The sequence below is a fragment of the Panthera leo genome, chromosome B4, assembly GCF_018350215.1.
Source record: "Panthera leo isolate Ple1 chromosome B4, P.leo_Ple1_pat1.1, whole genome shotgun sequence".
Lineage (NCBI taxonomy): Eukaryota > Metazoa > Chordata > Mammalia > Carnivora > Felidae > Panthera > Panthera leo.
This window is the reverse complement of record NC_056685.1, coordinates 79,089,720-79,101,859: the sequence shown is the minus strand read 5'-3', so window position 1 is coordinate 79,101,859 and position 12,140 is coordinate 79,089,720. Positions and strand designations below refer to the sequence as shown.

Genomic DNA, 12,140 nt, shown 5'->3' with positions numbered 1-12,140 from the left:
GTCAGCACAGAGCCTGACACGGGGCTTGAACTCAAAAGCTGTGAGATCATGACCTGAGCCGAAACTGGACACTTAACTGACTGAGCCACCCAGGCGCCCCAATTTTTAAAAATGTTTTTATTTATTTATTTTGAGAGAGAGAGAGTGTGGGGGAAGGGGCAGAGAGAGAGGGAGAGAGAACCCCAAGCAGGCTCCACACTGTCAGCACAGAGCTGGACAAGGGGCTCCATCTCACAAACCAGGAGATCACGACCTGAGCCTGTATCAAGGGTTGGATGCTTGACCGACTGAGCCACCCAGGCGCCCCTCTGGAAGGTTTTGCGATACCTTCACAGCCTCTTTCCCCCCTGTTTTTCTGCCACAGGGCTCTGTGCCATTCCTGGTTAGTGCTACCTCTGGCACTACTGTGCTGGGGGCCTTTGACCCCCTGGAGGCAATTGCTGATGTGTGCCAGCGTCATGGGCTGTGGCTCCACGTGGATGTGAGTGGGACTGAGGCCTGAGGGTGGGGTGGGCCGAGCCAAGGCCAAGGCCCATGTTATTCCTTTTGCTCCACAGGCTGCCTGGGGTGGGAGCGTCCTGTTGTCACAGACACATAGACATCTCCTGGATGGGATCCAGAGGTGCATACGGCCACCTACTTCTTGAATCCCACCGTTCAAATCCTTGCTCCAGAGACTAGTCCTGGACTAGGGAGCTTCCGATGGGAGTGAGGGAAGGGGGTTGGGGGAAGGGGGATTGGAGAGCAGACTGCTGGGCTGGCATGAGACTAAAGCCCCTTTACCGGAGATGTGGAAGAGTGGGGGGAGCGGCGGTGGGGGGGGGGGGGCTCTGGTTGGGCAGCTTGAGGAGGAGCCGGCTGATCTGGCTTTGCTGTGCCCACCCCAGGGCTGACTCCGTGGCCTGGAATCCCCACAAACTCCTCGCGGCAGGCCTGCAGTGCTCAGCTCTTCTTCTCCGTGATACCTCGGTGGGTCTGCCCTGCCCCTGTCCTCACCCTACCTCTCACCCTGGACCTCTGTCTTCCTCCCTGTCCCAAGTCAGAGAGGGTCGTGGCCTTGCTGTGTCCTTCTCACCGTCCCGTCTGAAGCTGAGTAGCTTCGACCACCCGAATCCCCTGTAGTGCTTCCCCACCCCCGCCCCCACTGCGGCGCATCTTCATGCAAAGGAAAATGTGTCCAGCTTGAGGTTGTAATTGAAGGGCTCCTGGGCCGAGTGTGGGGAGAACTCCGGGTGTTGGGAGAACACCCGGAGAAAGGGGCCTGAGTCAGCTGGCAGCCATCTCAGGAGTTCTGCCTGGTGCCAGGAACAGAAGGGGTGGGCTGAGCTAAGAAGCCCCCCTGTGCGGCTCCAGAGGGAGCCTTGGTAGGGAGGGTGGGGTCTGACAGTCCTCCCCCCTGCTCTCCCCACCGACAGAACCTGCTCAGGCGCTGCCACGGCTCGCAGGCCAGCTACCTCTTCCAGCAGGACAAGTTCTACGACGTGGCTCTGGACACCGGAGACAAGGTGGTGCAGTGCGGCCGCCGTGTGGACTGTCTGAAGCTGTGGCTCATGTGGAAGGCGCAGGGCGGGCAGGGGCTGGAGCGGCGTGTGGACCGGGCCTTTGCCCTTGCCTGGTAGGAGTGGCGGCAGTCTGAGTTCCTCTCTCCCGGGGTCCCTGTCCAGTCCTGTCCTGTCCCACCCCCGCTCCCACGCCTTCACCCCTGCACCTCACATTTTTCTTGCCCTCAGGGTCTCTTGGCCCATTCTCTGGGTCTCTTCTGTTCCTGTATCTCTGCTGCTTTTTCCTCCTCCATTTGTGATTTCTCCCTCTCTGTTTCCAGGTACCTGGTGGAGGAATTGAAAAAGCGAGAAGGATTTGAGTTGGTTATAGAGGTATGACCAAGTCTGCTCTTTGGCATCCCTCTGCCCCTCCCCCCCCCCCCCCCCCCCCCCCCCGCCCTCCCCACCTCAGTCTGTCCCACACAAAAAGCCCTGATGCAGAAGAGGGGCAGTGAGAGGGGATCATCCCCACTTCCACAGCCCACACCTTCTCCTCCCTCATTCCTCCCAGCCTGAGTTTGTCAACGTGTGTTTCTGGTTCGTGCCCCCCAGCCTGCGGGGGAAGCAGGAGAACCCAGATTACGGTGAAAGGCTGGCTAAGGTAGGGTCTCTCTTTTCTGGCTCTGGTTAGCCCAGTTGAAGGAATGGTGACGCATCTGGTGTGTGTCTGCCCCCTGCTGGCTGTGAATGGCATAGCACGTCCCTTTGCTAGTTTGCTCCTGAGGTGGGGACATGAACTGTAAAAGGGCACCAGCTTGTCCTCATTTCTGTGGGAGTGGGGATGGGGAATAAGGTATGTTTTTGGAAGGCAAAAGGAAGACAGAGAGAGATGTTCTGGGAGAAGTCACCAGTGTGCGGTACGTAGTCTGTGGGAGTTCTGCTGGGTGCTCAGGCCCAGGACAGATGCTTGAGGCCTTATTCACTGATGCTGGGGGCAGAACAACTCTATAAGGCCAGTCCAGACAGGCCTCCTAGAGGAAAGGAGATATGTCATGTCCTGGTCCCTAAGGATAGATTGGTACTAGATGCTGCAGATGGTCTGAAAGGACAAGAATGTTCTTGCCTTTGAGGAGTTATTTCGAAAATTAGAGTTGCCTATTTGAAACCAATATGTTTGATGCAATCTTGTAAATTACACAGTAGATCACAAGGTACAGATCACAACCATTCCGGGAATTCAGAGAGAGGAGAAGAAGGTGTTAAAGATGATGAAGGCTAGATGTTGGACTAAAGCAGTGTTGGGAGTCAGGGAACAATCAGGATTTGGCAGAAAATGGCCTGTGTGACAACTTGGAGATAGGTAAGGTAGGAAATGATACAGAAGCTAGAGAAGACCAAGCAGGTTGGATGCAGTGGAAGAGGTGAACTGGGGCCAAGGTCAGGAGCTGAGCAATGAGGACTCCCTCTGGAAGGTGGTTGAGTGAGAGGGAAAGACATCTCGGGGAGCCTGACCTGAGGCTGTAGCTGGAAGTTCCCTTCACCCCTTCCACAGGTGGCCCCAGTACTCAAGGAGCGCATGGTGAAGGAGGGCTCCATGATGATTGGCTACCAGCCCCATGGGACCCGGGGCAACTTCTTCCGTATGGTTGTGGCCAACCCTGCACTGACCCGGGCCGATATGGACTTCCTTCTCAATGAGCTGGAACGGCTAGGCCAGGACCTCTGAGACTCCTCCTTGCTGCTGGCCTCGACACCCCCCCTCACCCTCACTGTCTGTGTGTATTCCCTTCCTGTGTTACCAAGAGCAGAGTGATCTTAACAATGTTTATATGTGTTGACCCACTGACTCTTCTATGAAATATTTGCTGTTGGGATGCCTGGGTGGCTCAGTCAGTTAAGCATCTGACTCTTGATTTTGGCTCAGGTCATGATCTCATGGTTTATGAGTTTGAGCCCCGCACTGGGCTCCACGCGGACAGTGCGGAGCCTTCTTGGGATTCTCTCTCTCCCTCTCTCTCTCTGCCCCTCCCCTGCTCATGCTCTTTCTCTCAAAATAAATAAAAAAAAAAAAAAAATATATATATATATATATATGTGTTAGGAGACTATTTAAACTACAGTACATCCACATGATGGAATGTTACTCTGTCACTAAAATTATGTTTACAAATGATTTTTATTGATATGAGAAAAAATGATTTTAATTTAATGTTATATTGAAAAAGCTGGATACAGGACTTTATATATAGTGATAGCTGAGCTATGTTCAAACACACATAGGGAAAAAACTGATAAAATAAAATATGCCAAATGTTAATAGTTTTCCCTGGGATGGGATTATAGGTAATTTATAATTCAATTCTTTATACCTTTTGTGCTCCCCCCTTTTATTATATAATGAATATGCATTACTTTTATAATAGGGAAATAATAAAGTTAAAACTTCAACTATATTTTTTGGTATGTTTTGAAGTTTGTTACTTTTCAACCAGATAATAGAGAATGGGAATTTTTTTTCTAAAGGCAGGTGTAAGAGGGGCGCCTGGGTGGCTCAGCTGGCTAAGCGTCCAACTTCAGCTCAGGTCATGATCTCACAGTTAGTGGGTTTGAGCCCTGCGTCGCGCTCTGTGCTGACAGCTCAGAGCCTGGAGCCTGCTTCAGATTCTGTGTCTCCCTCTCTCTCTGCCCCTCCCCTGCTCATGCTCTGTCTTTCTCTGTCTCAAAAATAAAATAAAAACATTAAAAAAAAATTTTTTTTTTTTAAAAAAGAAAAGAAAAAGAAAGGAAGAACCCAGCAACAAAACATCCATCTCACACTTACAATCCTGGACTATTGTTGCTTTTCAGTCACTTTTCGGGAAAGAGACAAATTAGCTACATAAGTTGTTTTGTTTTTGTTGTCCAAGGTTTATTGAAGATCTCACAGCCCAGCAGAAAGATTCAAAGGGCTCCACGTGGCGTTTTTTGTTGTTGTTTTTTTTTTAATTTTTTTTAACGTTTATTTATTTTTGAGACAGAGACAGAGCATGAACGGGGGAGGGGCAGAGAGAGAGGGAGACACAGAACCGGAAGCAGGCTCCAGGCTCTGAGCCATCAGCCCAGAGCCGGACGCGGGGCTCGAACTCACGGACCGTGAGATCGTGACCTGAGCTGAAGTTGGACGCTTAACCGACTGAGCCACCCATGCGCCCCTCCACGTGGTGTTTTGAAACGCATCCCAACCATAGGCCAAGTGACCTGCAGGTCGGACAGACTGGCAAAGTGCAAGGGTTTCAATATTTCCCTGGTGTGAGGATCTACCTCCCTGCTCTCCTGATCCGGGGCTGAGACCTCAGGACCATAATTTTCTCTCTTTTCTCTCAACAGCTTGACAGAGAGCCGTCTCACTGGGCCTCTCTGAATGTGCTCCTTCTGATGCGTGACAGCCTGCTCTCTTGTTGCAGAGCTCTTGCTGGGAATAGTGGCCATCTCCTTGCACACGCGGTTGCTGGTGCAGACGTAGCTACCCGTGTCGTACTTCTCCGTGACGACCTGGGCTGCCTTCTTCACAGCTTTGGTGCCAACGCGGCCCATGTTGGCAGGTTGGGTAAAAGAGGAAACAGCGCTACCCAAATTATTAAGGACGAGTGACAGATTTCCAGTTCCTAAAAATACCGTTTATGAGAACAATAATGTGGTCATGTAAAAATCATCCAAAGTTATTTGAAGAGGCAAATACGGATGGTACAAACCATAGCAAAAGAACATCCAAATCGCAGACCCAATTCTCTTGACAATTTGGCCTGGGGAAAAAGCCTTTCTATTCAGAAATTACTAATAATTCCCTTATAAACTTGTTACTCTATAAATGGTATTTAACTTCTTCCAAATAATAAAGTTGCTTGAGAGTATTAATAATTTGAACTCGGGCGCCTGGGTGGCTCAGTCGGCTAAGCGTCTGACTTTGGCTCAGGTCACCATCTCACTGTTCATGAGTTCAAGCCCTGCATCGGGCTCTGTGCTTACTGCTCAGAACCTGGAGCCTGTTTCGGATTCTGTGTATCCCTCTCTCTCTGACCCTCCCCCGTTCATGCTCTGTCTCTCCCTGTCTCAAAAATAAATAAAACGTTAAAAAAATAATAATTTGAACTCTAAGCCCTATTCTTTTTTTTTTCTTTAAATGTTTATTTATTTTTGAGAGAGAGCGTGCAGGAGAGGGCGAGAGGTGGGGTTGGGGTGGGGGACAGAGGACCCAAAGTGGGCTCTGTGCCGACAGCAGAGAGCCCAATGTGGGGCTTGAACCCACAAACTGGGAGATCATGACCTGAACCAAAGTCAGAGGCTTAACTGACTGAGCCACCCAGATGCCCCTCTAAGCCCTATTCTTAAAGAGTTCTACATATCTGCAAAATGTCTTAAACTTAGTAAAAAAGACAGACTAAAAAAAAAATCCTTATTTTCAACTCAAAACAAAGCTAGAAAGCAAAAACAAAGACTTCAAAATCCTTAAATCATTTCCATTTGAGAAATATTTTTAAGAGAAGGTTGGAAAGATAAGACCTAGAATCAGTTGATCACTGGGTTTTCTCCACTAGCTTTATAAGCTAATGCTTCTACTCTTTTTTTTTTTTTTTTTTTTTTTTTTTTTTTTTTAAGTAAGCAGAATACTCAACGCGGGCTTGAACTAACAACCCTGAGATCAGGAGTCACATGTTCCACCCACTGAACCAGCCAGGTGCCCCTACTTTCCTATTCCCAAAATTCAACCTCAGTGGCTCAGTTGGTTAAGCCTGTGACTTCCGCTCAGGTCATGATTCCACCTGTTGAGTTCAAGCCCCACATGAGGCTCTGTGCTGTCAGTGCACAGCCTGCTTCAGATCCTCTCCCCTCCTGCCCTTCCTCCCTCTGAAAAATACATATTTTTTAAAAATTCAACCTTTTTTGGGGGGTGCTGCTAGGTTGGTACATGTCGAGGGACACCCATGGCGAGGAGGGCTCAGCTTGAACGTGGAAGGCCCTCACCTACTTCATAGCTCTTCCTGGCATGAGGGTGAGCAGGCTGAACATCTTCCTGAAGTCGCATCACAGAGGACACGAGAGACCCCAGTTCGTCGCCTACCCCCATCTCCATATCAGGTCCAAGCCCTTTCCATGGGGAGATGGTAATTGTACTCTCCGTTCCATAACTCTCACGTGAATCCACTTCTGACCTGCTGTGAAGAGGACCACTACCCAGTGAGGACCACAGCCCTGGTTCAGACCATGACTCTGCACACGGACCAGAATAGTATATGGTACCTTTAGCTCACCTTCCTTACTTGTATCAAATGATGACCCGTACACCGATCTTTCATCCCTTTGCTTATGGCAGGAGATGACTTAAATAAATAACTTAGATTTGTTCACGAAAAAAGAAATTCAGCCTCTAAATCTCTGGATACAATATGGCAGTCTCCCTCCTGCTCTCTCTCTCTCCCGTCACCATTTATACAGAGCTCCTGCTATGTGTAATTCCTTTTGCTGCCTTCAAAGAGCTTGAGACTTAAGAAGTCATCCCTCACCCGAGGCATGTCACTGCCCCAGGCCTTTGCACCTGCTATCCCGTTTTGCCTCAAAATTCATCTTTCTACGCGGTTTGCACCCTCGTGGACTTTAGATTTGTGTTCAGTTGTCATCTCCTTCAGGAAGTTTTGCTTGAATATTCTGCTAAAAAATTACATTTTCACCTTCTGTTCTTGCATCTGCTATTCTGTTACCTGCCTTATGTTTCTCCATGGCATGGGTCAGTATCTGGCATGGTCTATATTTCAGTTTATCTATCTATCTGTCTGTCTATCTATCTATCTATCTTCTATCAATATATTTATTTATTTATTTTTTCTGTCTCATCCGACTAGAATGTAAGCTCTGGGAGCTGCTTCCTAAAATGGAGTCTGATACTTACCAGATGCCTCATGAGCTCCAGGTAGTAGTCGACTTGCTCTCAGTCACGTAACTTCTAAGTGGTGGAGTCAAAGCCAAATTCAGGCCATCTTTCTTCGGTTCTTCACCACGGACCTAGCCTGCTTCTGTTGTCGTGTGTACATAAATCACAGGTGTGAGGGTGTTAGGGCCATTTTACTAATTATATGCTGTGAATTTACTGCTTGTGGGAAGAAGGAAATCATGCACAGGTTCGGACATCCATCTTGTCCTTGGCCTGGAGAAATTGTATTTTGCATCAAACAGCAAATAAGGATGTTGATAATACCTACCTGGGTGGGTTGCAATGTTGGAATAGGTTTTGTTTGGTTTTGGTTTGGTTTTGGTTTTGGTTTTGGTTTTGGTTTTGGTTTTGGTTTTGGTTTTGGTTTAAAGCAGTCTAAATGTTCAAGCGGCCAGACTCCACACAGCTAGGGAAGAAAAGTGGTACCTTCACAGGGAGGTCATGGGCCGAGGGGCTAAAAGCTGTGTGGGGCACCTATGAAATGGTAGCTCTTGAGGTTGATGGTAAGAGCCTTTTTAAGAAAGTAGACAAAAAGGAGCAAGCTACAGTAAGGTCAGAATTTGACTCAATACTTGGAACTTTTCTTATGTACCTTAGGTCCTTATCTGGCTGGTTCTCTTCTGTTTATGTACCTTAAAAAAAACAAAAAAACAAAAAACAACCTTTTCATTTTGAAATAATTTGAAACTTACAGAAAAGCTGCATGAATAGTTACATAGAATTTCAATATGCTCTTTTTTTATTTAAAAAAAAAACTTGTTAATGTTTATTTATTTCTGAGACAGAGAGAGACAGAGCATGAGGGGGGTGGGGCAGAGAGAGAGGGAGACCCAGAATCGGAAGCAGGCTCCAGGTTCCGAGCTGTCAGCACAGAGCCCAACGCGGGGCTCGAACTCACAAACTGTGAGATCATGACCTGAGCCGAAGTCGGCCACTCAACCGACTGAGCCACCCAGGCGCCCCAATATGCTCTTTACCTAAATGTATTAATTTTTCACATTTTGACAAATTTTCTTTATCATTCTTTTATATACATACTATAACATTTTTTTCCTGAACCATCTGAGAATGGGTTTTATACAATATGCCCCTTTATCTCTTAATACTCTGGTGCATATTTCCTAAGAACAAAAATATTATCTTAAGTAGCCATAGTACAATTATCAAATGCAGGAAGTTTAACATTGACATTATACTTTAAAGTCCATATTCCAAAATTGTCAATTGTCCCAATAGTGCTCACGGTGGCATTTCCCCTCTCCAGTACAAGATCCCAGGCTAGGATCATGTATCACATTTGGTGTTATATTTCTGTTTCCTTAAACTAAAGTGAACTAAGCTTAATTGAAATAGTTCCTCAGCCTTCTTTGTCATTAATGGCATTGACATTTTAAAAGCATACAGGCCAGTCATTTTAAAGAATGTTCATCTGTTTGTTTTTCCTGATGTTTCCTCTCAACTGGATTCAGGTTATGCTTTCTGAGTTGGAATGTGATATAAATCATGTATGTTCTTTTCAAGGAAGTACTCTCCAAGGTCCACAATGTCCATCTGCTTATTGGTGATGTCATTTGATCAAGATGTTGTCTGGTTTCTACACAGTACGGTCACTATTTTCCCCTTTGCAACTGATAAACAATCTATGTGGAGTCATTCTGAGATTACACAATATCCTCTTCTGCTTGTACTTCCCCAGCTAGATTTAGTATCCACTCATGATCCTTGCCCAAGCCAACTTTCATCATAATGGCTGCAAAATGATGATTTTCTAATCCCAACATTCCCTCCACTTTTATCATGTGGCATTCAGTTACAAAGAAGAACCCTCCTTTCTCCTTATAAATTCACTCACTCATTCACTCATTCATTCGTTCATCTATTTACTATCAATATGGGACTTTGTTTTATTCAATAAGTTATAATCCATTTCTATCCTTACTTATTTTACTGTTTATTTTTATTTATTTATTTATTTATTTATTTATTTATTTATTTATTTATTTATGTGAGAGAGAGAGAGAGTCCTTGTGAGCTGGGGAGAGGGGCAGAAAGAGAAAGAGAGAGAGAGAGAGAGAGAGAGAGAGAGAGGGAATCCCAAGCAGGCTCCATGTACAGCACAGAACCCAATTCCGGGCCCGAGGCAGGGCCCAACCCCAGGACCCTGGGATCATGACCTGAGCCAAAATCAAGAGTTGGTCACTCAACCAACTGAGCCACCCAGGCACCCAATGCTTACTTATTTTAATGTGCTCAAACTGTACCACTTTTAGCCATGAGAAGCCCCTTTAATCTGGCTCCTATGTCCTTTTGGCATGATTGTTTTGTTTTGTTTTGTTTTGTTTTGTTTTTAAAGCACTGCCTTTGTTCCTGGTACAACAAAAATGTTCCAGGCTTATCTTGTGCCTTCTCTGCTCCACTTGGAATCAGCCATGTCTTCAAGGAACCCTAATTCCTTTTAGTGGAGAATGACATTTAGACACCACAATCTAGGCACCAGGTGTGTTCATAGTTCCTGGGTAGATTTTAGGGACTTCTAAAATTTAAACTAACATCCTTTTGGATCTCCCAACCCATCTTAACTGTGCTAAGGGAAACAAAAGGCCAGAGCTTTAAAGAGGGGAGTGATATTTCCCTGGAAGATATCGCAGGGGCAGCAGAGAAAATGGATTGATAACCAAGCATGGTGGGGGTGGGGGGTGGGGGGAGAATCCAGAACACAGAGTTGTGGTGCTTCATTCTTCTCTCTCTCTCTCTCTGTGTCTCTCTTTAGAGAGGTTTTTTAATGTTAAGTGGTACCTTAACTCTTTAATGTTAAGAGTGCCTTGTTGGGTTTTGTACAAAGAAGGCAACCCTTGGTTTAGCATTGTCATTACAAGTTTCATAGAATAATAGGTCTTGGAGTTGAAAGGCCTCCATAGGTACTCGCTTGATACAACCTTGGCCTTAAGGCAGATTTTTTTACACTGTATTTTACAAATACAGCTGCTGAGGCTGAGCAAAGCTAAGGTTCTTGACAAAGTCACAAAAGTGTCTCTTGAGCAGAAGATATAGTTTATTCTGAAAAGGAATTCCATTTGTTTGTAAAAGTCACCATCTCTTTAATATTATCCCCCCAAAGCAATAATTCTGTGCTTTCTTTTCTAGACTGATAGTTTGTCAGTTGTTGAGATCCAGTTTCCACATGTTAGAGGAATTCAGTGGTCTGATGGCCTAGTTTTGAAAAATTCCTGAAGTTCATTTTTAGCAAATTCTCTGGTGCCAACATAATTAGCTTGCACATTTCCTTAGTTTGTAGTGTGTTATTTTTAGTTTTTTTCTTGTAACCAAGAAAGTTGGATAAGAAGTTTAAGTGTTTTTACGTCAACCGGAGGTGTTTTGGTGCTGTTCCCTTCTGCCAGAAAAGATAGACTTGAGGGTTATATATATCAGGTATTGATACTGGGATTTCTTTGGGGGAAGATTTTAAACCACATAGTCAATTTCTTTAATAGATGAGGGCTATTGAGGGTTGTGTCTTCTTGAGCAAGCTTTGGTAGTTTTGTCGTCCAAAAAATGGCCTATTTTCATCTAAGTTGCAGGATTTATTGATATAAATTATTATTATTATTATCTTATTATTTTAAAAAATTTTTAATGTTTATTTTTTGAGAGAGAGAGCAAGTGGGGGAAGGACAGAGAGAGACACACACACAGAATCTGAAGCAGGCTCCAGGCTCTGAGCTGTCAGCACAGAGCCTGACATAAGGCTCGAACCCACAAACTGCGAGATCATGACCTGAGCTGGAGTCGGATGCTCAACCAACTGAGCCATCCAGGCACCCCTAATTATCTTTTTAATATCTGTAGAATCTGTAGTATTGTTACCTCCCATTCCTGATACTGATGATTTGTGTCTCCTCTCTTTTTTTCTTGTTCAGTTTAGTTAGAGGTTTATTGCTATTGACCTTCTTAAAGAACCAGCTTTGGTGTTACTGAGTTTCTTAATTGTTTTTCTACTTTTCATTGATTTCTGCTCTAATCTTTATCCAAGTGAGTTTTCCAGATTGGCCATATTCAGTGCATACTGTCACATGTTGATGACGAAAGAGTAACGTGTCCTGAGGACAATGAAAGCTTTGCTTACTACAAAACTACAGTAATCAAGACACTGTGGTCTACAGTATAGACATATAGACCAAATTAATAGATTGAGAATCCAGAAATAAGCCCTCACATTTCCAGTCAATTGATTTTTAACAAGGATGTTAAGACAGTTCACTGGGGGAAAGAATAATCTTCTCAACAAATGGTGCTGGGACAACTGGATAGTCATATGCAAAAGAATGTAGTTGAACCCCTTTATCACATCATACACAAAAATTAACTCATAATAAATTATAGATCTAAATATAAGAGCTAAAACCGTAAAGTTCTTGGAAGACAATAGAGGAGTAAATGTTAGTGAGCTTGGGTCAGACAAAGCCTCCTTACATATGTTACCAAAAGCACAAGCAACCAAAGGGAAAAAATAGATAAACTGGGCCGCATCGAAATGTAAAAATTGTGCTTCAAAGGACACTATCCAGAATGTGAAAAGACAATGTACAGAATGGAGGAAGATATCCACAAGTTATATATCTGATAAGGGAGTTATATCTAAAATAGATGAAGACCTCTTACAGCTCAATAATAAAAGACAAATTATCCAATTTAAA

The 12,140-nt window shown here is 45.0% G+C and overlaps 2 protein-coding genes across 4 annotated transcripts in view; one reads left to right on the top strand and one right to left on the bottom strand.

Annotated features, from left to right (window-relative positions):
• The window catches only part of CSAD (cysteine sulfinic acid decarboxylase), a 30,980-nt gene extending 26,063 nt beyond the window's left edge, over nucleotides 1-4,917 (top strand). For 2 of the 3 annotated variants that reach the window (XM_042946652.1, XM_042946650.1), the window contains exons 9-15: nucleotides 365-481; nucleotides 558-622; nucleotides 888-969; nucleotides 1,416-1,615; nucleotides 1,823-1,874; nucleotides 2,053-2,142; nucleotides 3,034-3,413. In XM_042946652.1, coding sequence (XP_042802586.1) covers nucleotides 365-481; nucleotides 558-622; nucleotides 888-969; nucleotides 1,416-1,615; nucleotides 1,823-1,874; nucleotides 2,053-2,142; nucleotides 3,034-3,207 — 780 coding nt within the window. In that variant the 3' untranslated portion in view covers nucleotides 3,208-3,413. Of the gene's footprint in view, nucleotides 1-364; nucleotides 482-557; nucleotides 623-887; nucleotides 970-1,415; nucleotides 1,616-1,822; nucleotides 1,875-2,052; nucleotides 2,143-3,033; nucleotides 3,414-4,847 lie in introns of those variants that run through there. The other variant, XM_042946651.1, reaches the window with a different exon arrangement.
• LOC122224606 (40S ribosomal protein S17-like) lies at nucleotides 4,605-5,054 on the bottom strand. Its single transcript, XM_042946655.1, has one exon. It carries the CDS (start codon nucleotides 5,052-5,054, stop codon nucleotides 4,605-4,607), a length of 450 nt encoding a protein of 149 aa, XP_042802589.1.
• Between the last annotated feature and the right edge of the window lie 7,086 nt (nucleotides 5,055-12,140).

Bases quoted from the DNA above. Each gene is read 5' to 3' on its own strand.
- LOC122224606 (XM_042946655.1), bottom strand. From the start codon at position 5,054: ATGGGCCGCGTTGGCACCAAAGCTGTGAAGAAGGCAGCCCAGGTCGTC.